This window comes from Paralichthys olivaceus, chromosome 8 (assembly GCF_024713975.1).
Source record: "Paralichthys olivaceus isolate ysfri-2021 chromosome 8, ASM2471397v2, whole genome shotgun sequence".
Classification (NCBI taxonomy): domain Eukaryota; kingdom Metazoa; phylum Chordata; class Actinopteri; order Pleuronectiformes; family Paralichthyidae; genus Paralichthys; species Paralichthys olivaceus.
The window spans coordinates 6445715-6466426 of record NC_091100.1 but is presented as its reverse complement, the minus strand read 5'-3'; the positions used below and the strand labels follow the sequence as shown (position 1 = coordinate 6466426).

The following is a 20712-nucleotide window of genomic DNA, read 5'->3' as shown; positions in this document are numbered from 1 at the left end:
AAAATATCACACACACAGATTCCATTTCAATGTTTTACTGATTTGGCAAAGTTTTAAAAACAGATTATATCATTTCACAGCTTTAAATACAAGAAGCATATTTATTAATGATAATATATAAAACAGGTAATGAAACGTTTTCAAAGTCATTAGCCTACATGACATTCCTCAATACACTGACAAGAAACAGCAGTACCAGTTACTATTATAGCAAGTTTTCAATAGTAGGAGGAAGAAGGAAGAGAAAGAGACTGAAGAGAAAAATCAAGAGTAGGTTTGGTCACTTTCCAGAAAGAGAGAACAGATCAGTAGAGTAATAAAGAGAGACAGAAAAAACAGAAAAAACATTGAAATTGGCACATTCATAGTACGTCAGGGTGTGCAGTAGTTTATAGGGTTGCTACACCAAAAGGAGAAGAGGATACTGTCGAAGGATACAAGGTTTAGGGACAGGGACCATGCAGTGAGTTCAGGCTGTTGTTGTCTTTAGTGGTTACAACCACGGTAAAGACGGCCGCCAGGTGACGGCAAAGCCCTCCTACATCCAACTGTGTGTCAGCTTCTCCCTCTGTCTGTCACTGCAAAAATCAAAACAAGGCTTCTCCATTTTCAGAAGAGTTCCAGTGAAAATCTTGGTTTTTCTTTCCTTTTATTTGTTTTAGAAGAAGAATAGTACATTTTCTGCATCTGCCTCTCAAATGGCTGTTCTGGATTCATGCGCACTAATGCAACCGCCACACCGACACTTTAAGTCTGCTCCCCAAATGTGTTTCTTTGTCGCAGAACAGGGGCCGAGTCCAGCTGCGCTCTGTCCGGTAACAGCGCTCGAGGCTAAACAACAGAGAAGAGAGGGGACTGGGGGGGGGCGTAATTTGACATTCAGGCACTCTTGAACAGCAACACTGCAAAACTGTAAAAGGTCAGAGGTCAGACGGAGTGCGCTCATGCGGCTTCACCACACAGATGCACACAAACACACACATGCTCACATGTGCAAGCAGTGGAGCACCTTTAAATGCAAGCACGCACACACACTCAAACACACGTCTCAGGAGGATAAAAAAACGAAGGAGAAACAAAGATTCTAGAGCCAAATGTTCGTTCTCTGCCTTCCTCTCCCTCGGATCAGATCAGTGGTCTTCCTCAGAGCCGGTCAGCATTAACATTCGTCATGTTAAAGTCACTTTGCTTGATTTCAGGAGCGTTTCAATGGCACTGCATTGGTACAGTGGTGCTTCAAACTGCTTTGTCCTGTCGCTGCTGCAGTCCTGCCAGGAGGGGATTAAAACATGGGTTCCACCCCCCTGTTAGTTACAGCTCCCCGCCGTTCAGGTAAGTGCAAAGATCTTTATCATCATCATCTTCTTCTTCATCATCATCTTCAACAACAACATTCTTGTCATTTCCTTCATCTGCGTCAGTGCCTGCCCAAATATCCAAGCATTGGCATCATAAACAGATCCAAGATCAGTATTCAGCAGAAGAATAGATTCTGCTCCGAGTCAGCGGCAGGTGTCAAGAGCAGTCATAAGGGCTTGTCAATCACAGTCACACCTGCAGGTTAAAACATTAATATTTATTATGATGGTCCATCACTGAAGCCACACATAACAAAGTTTTCATACATACCACACAAGGAATGTGTTCACACCTGCATAACTGCGTCCTGTGCTCATGCAGGTCGGCAGCAGCGTCCACTTGTCCGAGTTCGGATTGTAGAACTCCACAGAGGCCAAATTACAGCTGCCGTCATCTCCTCCCACCACATACAGCACGTTGTTCACGGCACACACACCTGGAAACACACACGTACACAGAACAAGGTTAAACAGGGGAGGAACATCTCACACCTCAGGACGTCTGATGGACAGACCGTCGTACTGACCTGCGTTACGTCGACACATGTTCATGTCTGCTACCTGTCGCCAGCTGTTGGAGGCCGGATCATACACTTCACAACTCTTTCTCACCAATGGACCGTCGTGTCCGCCCACAGCATAGAGTAAACCTTTTAACACACCTACACCTGACGACGCATTGGAAATATGGTCAATGGCACAATATACATCTTCTTCCCCTGTTTCCTTAATGTTGTTTAAATACGTAACTGTTACAGTATTTTTGTAATGTTTGGATAATATTTGAATCCGAATGTTTTACAACCCACCTGCTCCACTGCGTCTTGTGCCCATCTCAGCGATGTAGTTCCACGTGTTACTTTTTGGATTATAAGCTTCTACTGTACTAAGACACTGTCTGGTCGCTCCATCATAACCTCCGACTGCGTAGAGGACCCCTGACAATCACACACAGAAGATATGTAATATGTCAGAATGAGGCGGTGGGCTAAATACCAGAAATAAGTTAGAACAACAGCCACGAGGGGATTTACACTTTGTGGAGTTGTTGATGCCATAATGTTTGTTTTGACACAAGGTACTAAGGAAAGTCTTTACTTACACAAGGTAAGTATTTTGGTATTTGAGTTTTTCCTTTATGGATTATACATTTATTTCTCCTCATCTTATACTATATTGTCTGACACTTTTATGTTTAGGCTTTCCATTTTCTTCTGTAAAACCCCTCTGTAAATATCTGTTTTGAACAAAGCAAAAAAAAAAGTTACTCAGTGAAGTGTTTCCCCTTCTGTGTGTATGAATGTCCAGTTGGGATCATTTTTCTTGCAAATCTTTTGATTTACATACTGTTTTAATGTTTTTGTATTTGTGTAAAAATATACCTGCAATATAGACAAGGGAAACACAATGATAACTAAACACAGTAATCACAAGTTCACCAACATGAACAACATAATATTTTGGATAAAGTACTAGAAGGGGAGACCAAAGAAATCAATCCAATTAAGATTTGGAATTTTACTAAGTGTATAAATTATAGAGAAAAGTATACCCTATCATTATATTAGCAGAATTCCATCAACATCTCTGTGTCAAATAAAAAAAACACGATCTTACGCTTTAAGTTGTATTTATTAAAGTACTACAGTCCTATACCATCTCTATCTTTGTCTAAATGCTGACTGTAAAACCAAACCAGGAATCATACTCACCATTTACAACTCCCACTCCCACACTGCTGCGTCGGGTGCTCATGGGTAACACATGGAACCATTCGTCTGTCTTAGCGTTGTACGCCTCGATGGTGGACAGACCTGTAAAACCAGAGAAAACGACCACGTCTTCTATGATCCTCTGCCGTTACACACCTGGTTTAACATCACGTTTCAACATCACAGCCACACACTGACACAATCATACCTGTGCTGCCATCAAAGCCTCCCACAGCGTACAGGAGTCCGTTGAGCACCGCAGCACCGAGCGTTGATCGACGGTCTTGCATGCTGCTCACGCTGGTCCAGCGGTCAATCATCGGGTCGTAACAGTCGACTGTCCGTACACGTAAAGAACCGTTGAAACCACCGACTGCGTACACACAGCCACCCACGTACACCACACCTGAAGACACCAGCGGAAACATTAACCATTAACACAAATGTCTACAGACACACATTAACAGCCTGATTTAATAAGAGCAGAAGGAGCCTCGGTTACACAAATCATTATTAATGCCACCAGGTTATCAGGAAGAAGGTTCCCGGGTTGAATCCCAGCTTGAGTTTTCCTGTGTGGAGTTTGCATGTTCTCTGCGTGTCTGTGTGGGTTTTCTCTGACTTCCTCTCACAGTCCAAACACATGCAGATGGGAGTTAGTTGAATTGGAGACTAAACTGTCCGAAGGTGTGAATGTGAATAGTTGCATGTCTCTGATTGTGGGTCCTGAGATAAAATCTGTCCAGGGTGAACCCCGCCTCCCGCTCGTGTTCTAGATATTGGATGGATGGAAACGATCGGGTGATGCACCTAGAATCATGATTTAAAGGCTGATGAGAAACTGAAGAAGCAGCATTACTTTTGGTGAAGCCAAGGCGTGTTGTTTGGATGAAGGTAGCTAAAGCTTGAAGATCTTCTGATGGTTCCTCATCTATCTGTGATGTAACTTATATTATCGTTACTTAGGCTTTCCTACCTGCTCTGCACCTTCTGGTGGGGAGTTCAGCCACCTGGTACCATCGCTGCTCCTCAAAATCGAAACATTCAACACTGCGTATCGCCTTGGGAGCCTGGCCTCCGACCACCACCATCACCTAAAACAACCGAGAACACCAGTGACAATAATATGAGGGACTGTGGATCAGTTACCGCTTGGTTTCAGTCCTCTGCTCAGTAAGTGACTGTGTTGGTACCTTCGGACAGCAAGCTGGAGTCCTCATGCGTGTGCGTGCCGTCTTCATCAGAGCTCTCTGGTCGGCCGGCAGCAGGTGATACTTCATGGCCTCGATCAGGTAATCTTTACAGGCACTGCTATTCTTAATCAGACACTCCTCCTCCACCCGCTGACACAACCACACAGTGAGACAGGAACCAATCAGACAGCAGCGTTAACAAGGACATTCTGACTCTGCAGCTTTATTGCAATTGTGACACTTGAACTATAAGAAAATGAAACTCTGAACAGGATATAAACTGATTCTGTCTTTAGATTTTACCTGAACATAGTTGATGGTAAATGTTAGATTTTTATAAGACAAAGCATCCGGTGGTGCATTTGTGTTTGTAGAAGTGGAACTGGAAATAGATGAGGATATAGATGTCATGTAAAACACTCAACAGACAAACATCCACAACAAGGATTAAAGCTCGCACTCTTCTCCAACACCCATCCACTAACAATTGAATCAGACTCTTCAGGCCGACATGACACAAATAAAGATCACTGAGCACATGAAGAAGAGCTATATACTCTTCTTCATGTGTTCTTGATGCAGCTAAAAACTAAATTCCCCTGCAAGCAGTGAAGTTGTTGCCACAATGCTTCAACATGAATGTTGCTGCAAAAAAAAGTAACAAACACCAAAGCCAGGCAGCACAGAAGATCTGTATAGTTATTACAGTTCTGAATTATGGGTTTTGGAATAATGTGCAGAAAAGAAAGTGAACATTATATTGCCACAGTGAAGGTGACCTTTGACCCTTTAGGAAATGGAAAAGTAATCACTTCTCTGTCTGATGCTAATATCTGGTATCTATCTATTACTGAAATATCACCTTCACCAGAATGGGACAAAAAGACATAAAACTCAGAATGCCTCCGCCCACCACTGGCGACAGCATAAAAAGCTGACATGAGTTAAATAAGAGCTGCGGCAAAATCAGACGTAGCCTCTCGTACCTGCACCAGGTATTCTCTGGAGAGGAGCGGCAGGCGGACGTGCTCCATCAGGTGAGCCAAGTGTTCCTGGCGGACGTCCTTGTCATGGTTGACCCAGGCTATGACTGCTTCAAAAACCTGCACAAGAATGAAAACCCGTTCACCTTCAGCACATCAGAGACAGAAACAATAATTGTGGTCCATGGTGGTTAGGACACGCTGAGCAGGGTGGATGTGTGTGTACCTTCTCTTCCGTGGGGATGGTGAGTTTGTCGCTGGCGATCAGGCTGGACACTTGCTCCATTCCCAAATTAAGGAACTCTTCGCTCCCCACCACCTCAGTGAAATGTTGCTCTGTCAGCAATAGCATGAGATGGAAAAGAAATCTTCACGATTACAGATTTTGACTCCAGGTCACACACACACACACACACACACACACACACAAACCTCAGTGGAGCAATGAAAAGCAGTTATACACACAGACCTGCGTAGCTGTTGGCCTGTGCGAGCAGCTGAGAGCAGGCGTGCAGGTCAGCGAAGGCTCGAATTCCCAGACAGTTGGACGGATGAAGCTGAGAGCTCAGGAACTCACAACAGGCCTTTTTCACCTCGTTCAGCTGGAGCAGGCTCGCAGCAGGCAGCAACGCCTGACACACACACACACACACACACACACACACACACACACACACACACACACACACACACACACACACACACACACACACACACACACATTAAGTGGTAGTTATGGTACCGTATAGAGCAGATGATTTAAGTCAGTTGATCAAAGGTTCGATCGGGCCTCTACAGATTTCCTAAGCAAGACACAGAACTGTTCAACTCAAGGCTGCTGCTGTTGTCAAACCTGTTTTATAAAATACAGGTGGGGATCAGAGTAGGTCTGCGTCTGTACATGAAAATAACAAGAGTCTAACCCTGAAAGGACTTTTTGGTTTTGTCTTATTAACTTTCCAAAAAGACATTAGACAAGGAAAGAGTTCAAAAAGTAGAAGAGAGGTGCGTCAAACATCATCACTTAATTTTTAAGCAGCAACCTGATGTCAGTGCACTCACTTCTGCAGGAAACGCCCGATGACTTCACCACATACGCAACAGGTTTGGAAAGTCTGTTCAGGAAAAATTCCTCTATCATGCTGAAAATTGTTGTCTACTCCGACCAACCCTACATTGCAGATGGCTGCGATGGAATGAAATTAAACTAGCAGGAATAAAAATCCTGAAATTGAACAAGCCCAATATTTCGTTATTTAACGTGACACAGTTTGGGTTGTTCAGGAGTTCAGGAGATAAAGGTTTGATTCAATTATACAGGCAGATTTAGATTTTTTATAATGACATCATTTTGTGGAGTTATTTGTTAAACCTACTAATATTGAATTAGGTCACCACTTACGATGCACTGCTTTCCAGGAGGTTTAAATACCGGTTTCTTTTCTCATAACTGACCAGCTACAGGTCAATTACGAAGGTTTTAGCATCATGACAAGTAAATATTTTTAGACCTTGACCTCATGATGTTATATGCTCATTCTTTGTGTGCATGTAAACACAGCCATTAATGTGACAGAGCCTTGATGTAACAGCATTAATTCTAGGAAACCCAAAAAAAGGGGATCTGGAGTTAATTTATTATTCTGATATTTGTGTTCAAATAAATGACTGTGTGTCGATTGAGAGAGAGAGAGGTTTTGTGTGTGTGTGTGTGTGTGTGTGTGTGTGTGTGTGTGTGTTTACCTGCACGTTATCCTCTGTGACCTGTATCTCTGCTGTGTAGATGTAGTCGACCAGCAGGCCCAGGGTCCAACCATCCATCTCCTTTATCCTCACTCGTTTCGCCCTGCTCTCCGCCATCTCCCCTGTTAGTGCACAAGCAGACACACACATGCTTGTCATCTATTGCCACAAACATAATAACAGTGTACTGTGCTAATCATTGTTATAGGAACTAAAAACAACAGCGAGGACAGAAGCTCGTACTTACCCGTGAACATAGCGTGGAAGTAAGGGCTCCCGGCAGCCAGAACCACTCTGTGAGCAGCGATCTCTACGTCCTCCGCCACTATGGTCACATCACACAATAGATTCTGGCTGTGTTCACATGCAGGAGATAGAGACAGAGGGAGGAAACATGTCCAGTTAAAGTTCAGACAGAGGGACACAAAGGATCTGAGGACGACGAGACAAGAGACAGAATTGAAGATGGAGTTTGTCTCACCTGCGCAGCTCGTTCATGACTTTGAACGCCTTCCTCATGTGCCGGTGGTTGAACGTGATGGGACCTTGCCTCTCGACTCCTTCTTCTTTGTCCAGACTGTGTGGACAAAGTCTAGTGCACCTGGGAGGGACAGTGCAGACATGAAGCAAACACACAAACACGCACAAGAAGAGAATCAGTGCACACAGAGGTGATTGTGTTGCTACAGGACAAAGCAATAACACTGCTGAGCAACCATGGGTCACTCGAGATCTCCTGATACATGAAAAAAGGACATCTCAGAGTGTTTTGTTGTGTTTACAGCAGAAACTGTGTTTAAATTGTCGTCCTTTTTTCTGAATTATGTTTGTAATCATTTTAACTCTGCTTATATCTGCTTCTTTATTGTGAGCAGGTTGATCTGTCAGCAGCTGCAGCTCTGGATTCCTACAGTTCAATATTTGCTGTCTCTGATTTACAACAGTGGTTAAAGGGTTTTTCCCCCAAGTGACATCAAAAAAAAAAAACATGCGCACAGTGGCCACTTCATGGATTATCAATCAGACAGAGCCAGGAAGCTGCCTGGGAAACACAGACCCTCAGGTTAACTGTGTTTCAACTGGATTTGGTCCTTTGAATACTTATGGATCTAAAATCAACTAGAACTGTAAAATATCATGCCTCAATTATATTTCTTTGTCCTAAGGTTCTGATAATGACATTTAAGGAATCGTTGACAATTTTTTAAAATATCTTTTTATTTTCCAATATCGGCATCAGCCCCAAAAATCCATATTGGTCAGGCTGTAACTTAAACACATAAAACTGTCTTTGGGCATATAAAACGCCTGAAAAGATGCTCTGACTGACTGATTTAAATGTTCCAGAGAGGTTCGGCCCAAACAAGATAAATCAGCATGAAGTTCTGCGATACAGATTATTTTATATATTTATATATATATATATTTATTATTTTTAAGATTCTCTAATCTTAGATTTATTTTGTGGGTTACAGGTATGGATTTTTTTTTCATCATCATATCACATTTAATTTAGAAATGCCTGAAAACATGAAAACTGTCGAACTCACTTCCCAAGAGTCCAAGTTTACATGTTAAAAAACCTAATGTTTCTTTCTGACAACCCCAGAGACCCAAAGATATTGATTTTACTGTGGCATTCAAAAAGAAAAGTAGAAAAACTTTAAATCCGAGGGGCTGAAAACAGACATCTGTGGTCATTTCAGGTTGAAAGATGATTCCAAATGGTCACAGATAGCGTTTTGATTTATCGAATAATTGTTGCAGCTCTACACTGGATCATTTCAGCGTCATGAACACAGAGTTTAAATCTTTGAACTATTTAAAATACACCGCAGCACCTCGTGGGACAGTCTGTCTCTGATGAAGCAGCTTTCAGTGTGTGTGGGTCTGACTGAAAACAACCTTGACATATTACACATTGTTTCCATCTGTGAAAATCATGAATCCTCACAACTGCCACAGCTGTTGACACAGAACTGGATCAAATATTTAGCTGTGAAGGCTCTGAAGGGTTTTACCTTCCAAAATGAACACGTGACACATTCATCAAATTTAAAGGTTCGGTGTGTAGAATGTAGTGACTTCTATTAGTGAAGTTGCATGTTGCAGATGAACACCCCTCACCTCACCCTCCCCTTCCAAACATCAATGAGAACCTGTGGTAGACTTCAGTTGTTTAGTTTGTTCAGTCTGGGCAACTGTAAAGATCTCTTTCACCTGAATCTTACACGCTGGACCTTTAAAAGACTTTTTTATTTATTTATATTTACAATATATTGACTTGATGGGTTGTGATGTGATCTGCTCTTGGACTGAACGCAGGCTTACACTCATCCTGATTGACTCATTCAATGTGTGATTCTTGTTAGATGTGAGAAATGTGGGTATCTCTCACATTAACTACAAAGATAAAAAAAGAAGGGGTATATATGAGATTAGATTTTTTTTTTAAATGTTCTTCCTTTTCAAGCATGGATTTCCTTATTTTAATCTAAGGACTTATATGTCTGCTATGTTCTGCTCTTAGTGTATTCTGACTGTCAGGTGGCACAAAAGAGTTCCCTTTTACCTAGCGCGTGTATGATAATGTATGATTTCAAATATGCGCTGTATGTGGAGTTTAAATCTGAAAACTTCAGTCAAATTAGGACTTGACAATAAAACAATATCGGTAATTATCGCAGTTCAATTTTATGTTATCAAGTGTTTGTCATTCTCTCTCTATAAAGAAGTTTATAACCACAGCCTTCACCCAGGAGCAAAAATACGTCTTTAAACTTTAAAGAAATAACAACGTAATATCTGTCATGATAATTATTGATATCAACTGATGTGAACGTTTATATCTTAACATGGTTTGAGGTCAAATCACTAATATGTCAACTTAAAGAGTCAATAAAGATTAAGAATAATTAGATAAATATAAATGAAGTTAGGTAGAAGTGCAACATGGTAGAAAATGTAAATACTCAAGTAAAGTGCAAGTAACTCAATATTGTAAATGAACTATATTCCACCACTGTTCAGCACACACACACACACACACACACACAATAAAATCATTCATTTAATTATGTTGTTCATGTCAAAATCACGTGGCCCTTATGTTCTGCCACAAACACACAAACACACACACACATGGGCTTCATAGCTGTGAACACACATCCTCTCTACCGCAAACAAAACACCTCCAATGTCCCCAACAAACACCAGACACCCTCCAGCCTGCTGCAGCCTCCTCCTGGAGCCTGGAGCCTGGAGCCTGCACCGGCCAGGCTCAGTCCCCGGTCCCCGGTCCCCACCCCCGGGCAGGGAGCAGCCACACCGGCTGTCCGCTGTCTCTGTCAATGCGGCACCATCAGTCACAAGCAGCCACTGGGAAACGTCAACACACAACCAACACACACACACAGACACACACACACACTTACAGCGGATGACTGTCCATGATTCCGGTGTTGTTCAGAGGCTGCACACTTGGCCCAGCGGCATGCACCATTCCATATCCACCGTGTCGTCAGTGACCGGATCCGAACTCAGGCGTGAATCACGGGGACCATCTGTCCAGAGGCGGCGGCAGCGGCGGCGGCGAGACGGGCTGACTGCAGCCGCGATCACAGCGCTGCAGCCCGGCTCAGAGCAACACGCAGCCCGGTGATCACTGCGGTGACTCTCCGCACCAGCACGTTGCGATCCAACCCGGCTGCTGTACCCGGAGGACTGCTGCCTCTGCCCGCCACACACACACACAAACCACCGCTGCGAGGACGGAGCCAGCCGCCGAGAGACACCGGGTTTATTTTGATTCTGCTGCGGCGCCCCCACCTCTGTCCTCCCGGGTGTGTGTCTGTGTGTGTGTCTGTGTGTGTGTGCGGGAGACGGACAGACGAGGATACCTGTTATTTTCCAATCGCTGATTAAAACGCACAAACAAGGACATGACGGCAAAGACAAGAGCGGACAAGGTGTCCCACAAGAAACACTGTCTCCCTCTAGCTGTGGAAGACTGGCCGGAGAGGAGGCCAATAATAATACTACTAGTACTAATAATACTAATAATACTAATAATACTAATGTGACCACAATTAATAAGAATAAGTCCCAAAATATGTTCTATCTCTATCTTAGTGACTTATATGTTGAGGTAATATACTATAATTTTTTGCTTTATCAAATTTTGTTTACTGATTTTTAGTAAATCATTTCGACTCTTCTCATAATCTAATAACTTCTAATATACGTATATAGTTTGCATATACTGTATATTTGAAATAGGCCAAAATTATTTTATATATTTTTTAATAAATTGGACTAATTTTTATTTATTTGTTTAAAATCTTCTATCTTAGATTTATCTCATAATTACATTTTTTTTAAAACCATGCTTTTAATTTTCAACAATCTAACCATACAATGAACTATAAGATGGGTGTCAATATTCACACTATATATAATTGTGTTATCATAACTCCTAATAACTTATAAGTAATAATTTTGAGTTAGTGAAACAAATTCTACACATATATTGTGAATCAATAACATTTTTACTTAATATCTGACAATCTTGTGCCATGGACTCATGATTTTTTATATTGCAGGTCATTATTTCGATGTCTCTCAGCTTTTCACTTCACCTCTATTACAATTCCAAATCCAAACTTTATCATAACCCTGCCTCCAGAACATATTATTTTGGAGTCTGCTAATAAAAATGGTAATCTGTCAGGTCCCAGTTGGTTTCGTGTGAAGAATGTCGTTGTGTAGAAAACTTTGTCCGCAGAGTCAGTCTGTTATGATTTGTGTCTGGCTGTACTGTCAGCGTGGACAGGCGAGAGCTGTGAAGCTGGAGGAACAAGTCTGTTAGGGTGTGAAGACACTGACTGTATCAGAGACACCAGGCTGTCATAGGACCCAGTCATGGCTTCACTCAAGTCAAACATCTGTCATGGAATTAAAGCTACAAGCAGGTAGTTGTTTTTACTCACATGTGCAAATAAAGTTATCATTAAAAAAACATGCCTCTTAGTTATAATACTCAGTGACGCTTTTGCAGATATTTAGGAACAAGCCTTTGTGATTAGACATGTTTTTTTCAGTAAGTTAAAGCATATTTGGAAAAATCCAAATACACAGATTAAAAAATAAATCCATATATGGTTCAAGCTCTATAAAAAAGCACTACTTCCCATGATACACTATGATCCAGCATCCATTTCCTTCTAAGTGGCTGTGTCAGGATTTATTTTTAACCATACTTAAGAAAGGAGTTCCAGACCTTTTTCACAGTCTGGTAAACTGATCTTCATGTGTGAAATCGTTGGAATGCCCCTTTAAGAATCTACAGCCAGAGTTAGATCCTGTTTTCAGAGATAAAACTGTCAAAGAGTAGAAACAAGAAAACACCATTAAAGCTTTAGTCAAGATTCAAAATACTCACAATTTGTATTTTATTTTTACAGTATAAAAAAAATGTTGACAGCAGAAATATTTACATGGATCAAAATACTGAAGAAATGTTGAAGTAAAACAATGTGTGTGAATGAGTTCCCTGCACAGTAAACACCTCTTTAGTTTCCTCACAGGTTGACAGAGGGCATCACACGATGTTCATGGTGCTGAGTTCTTTCCTTGAGGTATTAGTTTGGCTTCAGAGGGGCGGGGGGCAGACTGGCAGAGGCCTGCTCCAGAAAGGCCAGTGGTCCAGGGGGAGGAAGGTCTGAGGGTTTGCGGTGTTGAACGCTCACATCCTCAAGCACTTGTTGCCAGTGGTGCAATTTGGACAAGTGCTTCTGAACCAGCAATTCTTTTCTCTGTAGCTCGTTACGTAACTCTGACACATCCTGAAGTGAGAAAAAAAATGGACATGTGAAGAGACAGATGATAATTGATAAACACTGAGAGCAGGTCTAAGAAATGAAGGCCACTAAAATCTAGATTTGACGCAGGTTGTGGACGTCAGTGAGGGTTTGAGAGTTTGTTTTGTGATTCGAAAATAGTTGGACAATCTTATGTAGTTTTTTTCAAAACCCAGGAGGAGGTTGAAAGGACCAAATCATAGAATGTCAGTCCAATTATTTACCTCTTTCACCACCTGCTCTGGTTTCTGCACAGATAACTGGAGCCGTTTCTGTAGGAAGAAGCACTCTGTCTGTCGAGCCACGTCCAGAAACTTTTGTATGCACTGATCAACACCTGCAGTCAACAGACACATACACAGTATTCAACAAAACTAAGTACAGCACTCTGCAATATCTTGGTTGAATGAAAACAGTTTTTCTTAATTATTGGTATTCAATTCAAGTTTAGGGTATTAGATCTTAGCGCATAATTAAAAAAAATTAACATAGCCTGAAAAACAGCTGCAGGGATGTTTGGGAGGAATAGGAAGAATCTATTTACATATTTGTTTATTGAATTGTATTAAATGGATGGCATTGTGTGATTGCACTTATATAATTATAAGTTACAAATATATATATATAAACTGAGCAGGGGTGTAAATAACTTTTTGTATATTGTAAACCTATATAACAAACAGAACCTTCAGGGCTTCACTCACCAGTTCGAATCTCCTCTTGGTCTGTTCCATTAACGTAGTCCTGACTCACCAGAGATGCAAAACATGCCTGTAGAAAAACCCCAGAGAGCAACGGTAGTAAATGTACCTTTTTCAGTCCTGCTGGCTGAGCACAGTCCTACAGTTAACTGACATTTGAGGACAGATGTCAAAAGATGTTTAGCTATGAGAATCTTTGCCCCCTTGAATAAAACTGGCTTAAAATATCCTTAAAGCATCCAAGATGTTAATGTGCTGCTATAACAGACCTCACTCTAATGGAGAAGGTTTTCCACAAGATTTTAAAACAGGACCAAAGAAATCTACAAGAGTGTACGTGATACTGAGACTGATGGGCTCAGTTTACATACATGTAGAGTTCCACAACTGCATGTGAGGAACCAGTGACTGTGACCTCGTCTGGCTATTCGCCCTTTTGTCTTTTGTTCTGCATCAATCACAAACAATCAGTCGTCAATTTGGTTCATTCCATTAGTTAAGGTCAGGGCTCTGGGCAGACCTATGAGGATCTTCTACACTAGCACTGCAGCTGACAATTATGACTGATCTTCTGTTTGATTTCTTAAATAACTGATTGATCATATTGTCAATAGTCAAACATTATACGAGGGACAGTGACCCATTGTTCAAGATGTTTTTAAAAGAAATTTGTACAAATCTTGTGATGAGTCATAAACACCAAAATATTCAGTTCACGCTTTTAGATAAAAAGAAATCCAGACTGTGGCTCTGACTCACAGAAATCAATTGTAGCAGATGTATTTTGCATACAGTGCTAATTCATAACCTTCATCATCTCATGGCACTTTGCATAGTGAGGCCCAGACCTTAAACAGGGGAGAGGAGGCTGGAAAAGAAAGTAAAAGTAATAGATGTTTGTTGACTTTACTTCTGTGGAAATGGGAAACATCTTGAAGAAACTTGAACACTGAACGCTATTGTGCAAAGTGTAAGAAACCAGAGGCAGCTGTGTTGGTATATTATATTTGTCTATGTAATAATAATAATAACGTCATCTGACAGTTATCATCCTAAATTTCCCTCAGGATCAATAAAGTATCCATCCATCCATCCATACATCCACCCACCCACAACCTGTGTGAGAGTCGTGTTGTGTTTATGCTAGCAGGGTTTAAGGAGGGCTACAATGTTTTGATGGCTGAAAATAAAAGGGGTAAAGCCTGGTGGTGACAGTAACTTAGCATTAATGCTAAAAACACGTAACATCTCGTTATGTGAGTATAAGTAGATGTGGAATAAGCTCAGATGTTTCCTAGCCCTGCATCAACACTGGGTAATCTGATTATCTGGCTAACAACAGTTAGCACACGCAGCTAACAGAAGCTACCACACAACAGTCTCCCACCTCGAACGAAGCCTCCAGTTCATCCACCAGCGTGTTGTTGCCCTGAGGCCGGGCAGCGGGCGCGGGGAAGCCCGGTTGGCCCGGTCCACCCGGACCCCCGACGGGATGAGCACCTGGCGGCTGCTGACCGGGAAACATCCCACTCATGGAGGACGCCATCTTGATCTGAGGGGGCTTCTTGCTGCTGCCCGGCTGCACATGCGCACTGGAGTCTAGTAGACTACGGAAGCCCATTGATGATTTAGTATCTCAAAATAAAAATGTGGGTATTTTCTTTAATTAATCTCTTTTAATTTCGGGGACAAACGTGACTTCCTGATTTCATAGAATTAATCTTTATTTTCTAAACCCAGAGAAGTTGAATGCATCACAGTGAAAAACAATGATTGTTCAAGCCTCAGTGAGTTTAAAGGCTGTCGGCCTAGTCACACCATATTTATCACAATTTAAAAAGTTGACCTTAGTGAGTCAGAGACTCTTTTTCAACATGTAGAAACTTTTCTTTAACGTTGACTCAACTTCAACCACAAAGAAACTTTTCATGTTAAATTAACAAAGATTTCTGTCTGTAAAAAAACAGAATTACAATATAAAGTCATGAGAAAAGTAAAAGTCTGAATGATAAAATAAAGAATCCAGAGATCAACAAAGAGACAATAACACTTTCAGGGATAAACCTACATCAGTTCAAATCTTTCTATTTCTCAGACTTTGAGCAGAGTGAACACAAAACAACACAAACAAGCTTTTCCTCCACTTGTGAAACATCTTCTCAAATATAAATATCTAGAAGAAGAAGAAGTAAAGAGACTGTTGGACTCAATGAATGTCCTCAGGAGAGAAGAGACTGAGATCAGCTGTTTGGAGACAGAGCTGCTTCTGGACCAGCTGCTGTGAGGCCATCTGTCCACAGGGAGGCGCCACCATGACTTCTGACAGGCTGCATAAGTGTATTTCTGTTTTACACACTTTCATCTAAAATTTTGTGTTAATTTAAGCACATTTCAACAAGAGTGGAGGCTTTTACAGCAACGTGTCAATACCTATTTGTTTTAGAATGATTGTCCAATGATCACATACTGTATGTTATGCTTGAGTCCAGGTACGTACTTACCTGGTGGTGAAAAACCATTGTGCATTGAGCCAAAGAATCAACAATCATAAAGACACACAGGCTCATATGCTTAAAGACATACAGAGTTTATTTATACAACATATAAATTATATTTAGTCAATACAGAGCTTCAACGTTTTTTCAGCTGAAGTTACAAGAGCCTGAAGAAGAAAATGTGCATTAAACAAAAGTCTAAAAATATCTTGTACTGATGAATCCGATGGATGTAGAAATTCAAAGATCCATCAAACCTTTATAAAATATTGGTATTATATATGTCTATAATTACTTCCAGCAGCAAAATTATACTGTTTAATTCTGTGTGAACTTTGACCCTTGGCTAGAGTGTCTCAGCCGTGATGTGCCAGCCCGGCAGCAAACTCCACCAGTGTACGTGTTGGTCTCCCGGACATGCCTTTCCTCAGATAAGGAACTTCATCTTTGTTACTCATCACACCAGCGATGTCCAGATGAGCCCAATGTGGAGCTGTGACAAACTCTCTCAGGAATGCAGCTGCTGTGCATGCGCCGCCAGAACTAGAAAAATATTGATGAGATTCAGTTAAATAAAGCCATGAATGGACTCCTCTGATCCTCTGATCCTCTGATGCCTCCAGCAGGAGCAGCGGGCGCTAACTGTGTGTGCTGTGAGATACGTACCGGCTGTACTTGCCAACGTTGTTGAGGTCTGCCAGCTGGCTGTCAGTCACCTGTCTGGTGTAGTGCTGGAACAGAGGCATCCGCCACACTCTGTCACCCGTCACAACGCTGGCCTGCAACACACCATTAGTCAACAGTGGAGCTGAGAGACAAAGACGTGTATGTGTCTATTGTGTTTAGTTTGCATTCGCTGGCTGCACCTTCTGCAGCTGCTCCCAGAGCCAGTCAGAATTTGTGAATACTCCAGTCGCTGCTGAGCCGAGCGCTACATCCATCGCACCTTGAAAACACAAGACGACACATTTCAACATGTACTCATTACACCTGCATACGTTGGATTTTATCATGCAGCGCTGCGGTGGAAGTACATTGTGAGGTATTAGTAGAGTGTTACCATCAGCCGGAACCAAATTTCTTGTGTGTGGTGACCCACTTGGCCAAATAAACATGAATCTGAAAATCATATTAACCGTAAAATTCGGTTTCAGCTTTGTTTTTGCACCAGAAAAACAAACAGCACCAGTCAGACAAGAACCAGCTCAAATAAACACCCAGACAGTATTTAATACATGAAATCCCCACCTGTTAGTGTAGCAACATTGACGATAGCTCTGGGGTTGAAGGTGTGTCCATAAGTGAGGGCGTCTGCTAGAATCAGTCTGCCCTCTGCATCTGTATTATCTACCTGAATGTGGAGAGAACAGTCAACTCATCTGTGACACACACACACAGACACACACAGCTTCTCATCAGGGCCTCACCTGGATTGTTTTTCCATTCTTGGCTGTGACAACATCACCTGGTTTAGTGGCCTTCCCACTGGGCATGTTCTCACACAGAGGAGCCAGACCTGATTTAATAAAATGAAACAGAGAGGCAGGGCGAGCGATTCAGTTTCACTTTAACAATGACAGAATTTCCTTTTGGGTCTCAGGTGTATGTAAATGACTAGAGCCTGGATGATATAGATTTTTTGGGGGGCTGATACCAATACTGATATAAGCAGGTAAAAAAAAAACTCACCAACAATGTTGACCGGCAGCTTCAGAGCTGCTGCTGTGACAATGGATGAACACACTGTGGCGGCACCGCCCATGTCAGCTCTCATTGCATCCATAGAAGCAGATGGCTTCAGAGAAATACCTCCACTACACACACAGACAGACACACACACACAGACAGACACACACACACACACACACACACACACACACACAGACACACACACACGGGACAGGTGAGCACAATGACAACACTGTATAGTATAAATGAAGCAGTAAGTGTGGTACATTACATAGAGAGTCTAATATTATGGTTTACGTGTCAAAGGTGATGCCTTTGCCCACTAAGAGCAGCGGGGCCTCTATGCTCTCTGGTGCACCATTGTAATGAAGCTCCAGGAAGACAGGGGGCTCCTCTGAGCCTTTGGACACGCTGAGGAAGGCTCCCATCTGTTGCTCCTCAATCCAGGCCTGTGATCTGCATAAAGACATAGAATATTAGATTATTAGATAACTCCTCTTTCACCACAGCCACTCTCTGGACATTGAGAGGGATATATTTATGTTCCCATCAAAAGGTGTAATGGAAGTAGCCCAACATCTGACGACAAAAACTTTTAAAAGTTTCCATATCTCAAATGTCCTTTAACAACGTGACAAAAGAATAATGTCTATACCTGAATACTGTCTAACATATTGCCAGAGATGATGAGTAATGATGATGAAGGTTTCACTAACCTCTTCTTTATTGTGACTCGTCCAGCATGTCCTGCTAGTTTCTCTTCAATGGTGCTGGCAAATACAGTCGGCGTTATGTGATTGGCCGGAGCTTCCATTAGCAGCCGTGCCAGGTTTTGGCCTTCGGCATAAACAACTCCTTTCTCCCACTCGACCGAGTCCGCACTGAGAGTAATAACACACACAAATACACAGTGATGTGAAACTGCGTCGATGTGAATTTCAGAAAGTCCCAGTTTTAGCTTACAGCTGTGGGTCTACCTTCCATGGAGCTGCGTTGTCACTTTCGTCTTCTTCTTGGATTTGAGTTGGTCGTAGTGAAACAGACCCAGAACAGCACCTTCAGCTGCCGACTGAGCGTCACCGCAGCCGTCAACCTCCACGTGGTTCACCTCCAGATCCTGAAGCGACCGGCAGCCAGCTGAGCACGTGCAGAAAACAGACATCAGCCAACTGCAGCCGATCCTTCACTGAGAGGAGCGGAGGTGACGCGTCTTACCTGACACTGCCTGTCTGATGTTCTCCTTGCCAGTGTCCCAGTTCTCTGCCCCACACACTCCTGCACTGTTCTTACCCAGTCCTACTACTGCTACACAGGGGAAGTCCTGGAGAGGACACAGAATAGATACTCAGATACTGTCATGTTATTTATTTTATTTAAATCTGATATCACACTTACCGTGTGGACTCCATAGAATATTCTGCTTCTGCCTTTCTTCAGCGCAGGTCCAGAGCTGGACAAGGAAACAAAAGTTAAATTAACAACAGACAAAAGAGACACAACAATTATTTTGTCTTGGTAAGACCTAAGTTGCGTCTTCATAAAGATCTTTATACTGAATAACCAGTTACTTACAGTGGATATTTCTTATTATTTGTGTTTTGTTGCTGGTTTTAAGTGTCGAAAAATAGCCTGTGTCCAAAACTTTGTCACACCGATTTGTATTTATTTATTCAGCTCGAAAGTGACAATGTTTGAATTTACAGTTTTTATGTTTTAACTTTCTCTAAACTTTTGCCAAAAACTGTATTTGATCAGTTTATAGTTGGGCTGGACGACACAGGCAGAAACGATATCTTTTATTACGTCTGATTTTCATTGATACTGATAATGTCACATTTTTATTTCTTTTAAGTTTAAAGAGAATCACTTGATAAACAGCAAAATATTTTGATAAATCTCAGGTAGATCAATTACATTATGAACCTCCTCACTGTGTTTGCACAATGCATAAGTAATATATATATATATCAGACTTTTGTTGTACAACTATTGATGGAGATTATAATGTGATAACTTTTGCTGTTGTTGTATAGCCGAGCCCCGGTGTGCAGATGATGGAGACTCACATGGTCAGCAGCTCAGAGAGTTTTCCTGACACTGTTTGGTCAAAGCCTGTCGCTGCCTCTGTCAGATGAAGACCACCCTCCTCTCCCTCCTTCTCAAACACCCCCAACACCAGACCCTGCACACACACACACACACACACACACACACACACACACAATGAGAAAAACACTCAAAGAAAAAACACTGTTGCTCACATGAACAAAATCAACAAACACAGCTCCCAGAGATGCACAGACTGAAACTTCTGACAGTCACTAATGTAGCTGTCTCTCTTTCTGCCAGATGTTAGCCAGGTGATGTTAGCCAGGTGCTGTTAGATGTTAGCCAGGTGATATTAGCCAGGTGATGTTGTGCAGGTGATGTTGTGCAGGCTTCTCACCTTCCTGTGGCTCAGGTGAGTGTGTGAAGCAGAAAACGATCTGCGGTGGCTCGTCCTCTGCACAGCTCTCCTCACAAGAAGCATCGTCACCTGCTGCACAAACACAAACTGACAGAACTGGAACAGCTTATCGTCTCATTCAGAGAAGTAAAGGTCGCACACATGTGCAGGACGAAGCCGAACGACTGGACACGGTCGCGTTTTTCCGACGTCACCAACAAGCGACGAACACGCGTCCTTGTCGCCACCTAGAGGCCGCTGTGGGTTAAAGCAGTAAATAATTGACTGGACGCTGGTTTCTTCTCTAAACAGTTGAATCATTAGTTTTCTGCTTAATAGAGAAATATCACAAGGAAAAAAATTATAATTTTAATTTTAAACCAAGAGACAAACCAATTAAAAAGATTAAGTGACGGTGAGTTCCTACAGAGAAAAGTTATTGTTGTTTGAGAGGTCTTTAAAAGATCATTGATAATATCCAGTAACTTTCCATCTGAAAAATAACTAAAAAAGTAACTAATATGAAGACATGTC

The 20712-nt window shown here is 42.0% G+C and overlaps 3 protein-coding genes across 3 annotated transcripts; all 3 read right to left on the bottom strand.

Moving 5' to 3' along the window:
• Positions 1-19: 19 nt before the first annotated feature.
• klhl2 (kelch-like family member 2) lies at positions 20-10916 on the bottom strand. Its single transcript, XM_020101175.2, has 15 exons — positions 10424-10916; positions 7471-7590; positions 7237-7343; positions 6990-7111; positions 5716-5878; positions 5473-5582; positions 5250-5366; positions 4264-4413; positions 4047-4164; positions 3279-3476; positions 3071-3172; positions 2168-2296; positions 1886-2026; positions 1652-1795; positions 20-1554 (listed from the first exon to the last, which is right to left on the bottom strand). Exons 1-15 carry the CDS (start codon positions 10489-10491, stop codon positions 1526-1528), a joined length of 1818 nt encoding a protein of 605 aa, XP_019956734.1. The 5' UTR covers positions 10492-10916; the 3' UTR covers positions 20-1525.
• Positions 10917-12409: 1493 nt separating this feature from the next.
• On the bottom strand, positions 12410-15143 carry med28 (mediator complex subunit 28). The gene is made up of 4 exons (XM_020101184.2): positions 14936-15143; positions 13552-13618; positions 13072-13184; positions 12410-12832 (listed from the first exon to the last, which is right to left on the bottom strand). Exons 1-4 carry the CDS (start codon positions 15092-15094, stop codon positions 12629-12631), a joined length of 543 nt encoding a protein of 180 aa, XP_019956743.1. The 5' UTR covers positions 15095-15143; the 3' UTR covers positions 12410-12628.
• Positions 15144-16119: 976 nt separating this feature from the next.
• On the bottom strand, positions 16120-20399 carry lap3 (leucine aminopeptidase 3). Its single transcript, XM_020101176.2, has 13 exons — positions 20179-20399; positions 19799-19914; positions 19128-19182; positions 18948-19053; positions 18710-18869; positions 18449-18613; positions 18030-18188; positions 17733-17857; positions 17471-17559; positions 17292-17394; positions 16910-16989; positions 16710-16822; positions 16120-16586 (listed from the first exon to the last, which is right to left on the bottom strand). The coding sequence occupies exons 1-13, from the start codon at positions 20260-20262 to the stop codon at positions 16400-16402; spliced, it is 1542 nt and encodes a 513-aa protein (XP_019956735.2). The 5' UTR covers positions 20263-20399; the 3' UTR covers positions 16120-16399.
• Between the last annotated feature and the right edge of the window lie 313 nt (positions 20400-20712).

Coding starts and splice junctions, on each gene's coding strand:
- lap3 (XM_020101176.2), bottom strand. CDS start 20,262: ATGCTTCTTGTGAGGAGAGCTGTGCAGAGGACGAGCCACCGCAGATCG. Junction 19,054..19,127: donor TATTCTATGGAGTCCACACG/GTAAGTGTGATA, acceptor TGTCCTCTCCAG/GACTTCCCCTGTGTAGCAGT. Junction 18,614..18,709: donor ACAACGCAGCTCCATGGAAG/GTAGACCCACAG, acceptor TATTACTCTCAG/TGCGGACTCGGTCGAGTGGG.
- med28 (XM_020101184.2), bottom strand. CDS start 15,094: ATGGCGTCCTCCATGAGTGGGATGTTTCCCGGTCAGCAGCCGCCAGGT. Junction 13,619..14,935: donor AACTGGAGGCTTCGTTCGAG/GTGGGAGACTGT, acceptor GTTTTTCTACAG/GCATGTTTTGCATCTCTGGT. Junction 12,833..13,071: donor CAGAGCAGGTGGTGAAAGAG/GTAAATAATTGG, acceptor TTCTCACTTCAG/GATGTGTCAGAGTTACGTAA.
- klhl2 (XM_020101175.2), bottom strand. CDS start 10,491: ATGGTGCATGCCGCTGGGCCAAGTGTGCAGCCTCTGAACAACACCGGA. Junction 5,879..6,989: donor TCACAGAGGATAACGTGCAG/GTAAACACACAC, acceptor TGTGTGTGTCAG/GCGTTGCTGCCTGCTGCGAG. Junction 5,583..5,715: donor ACAGGCCAACAGCTACGCAG/GTCTGTGTGTAT, acceptor TATTGCTGACAG/AGCAACATTTCACTGAGGTG.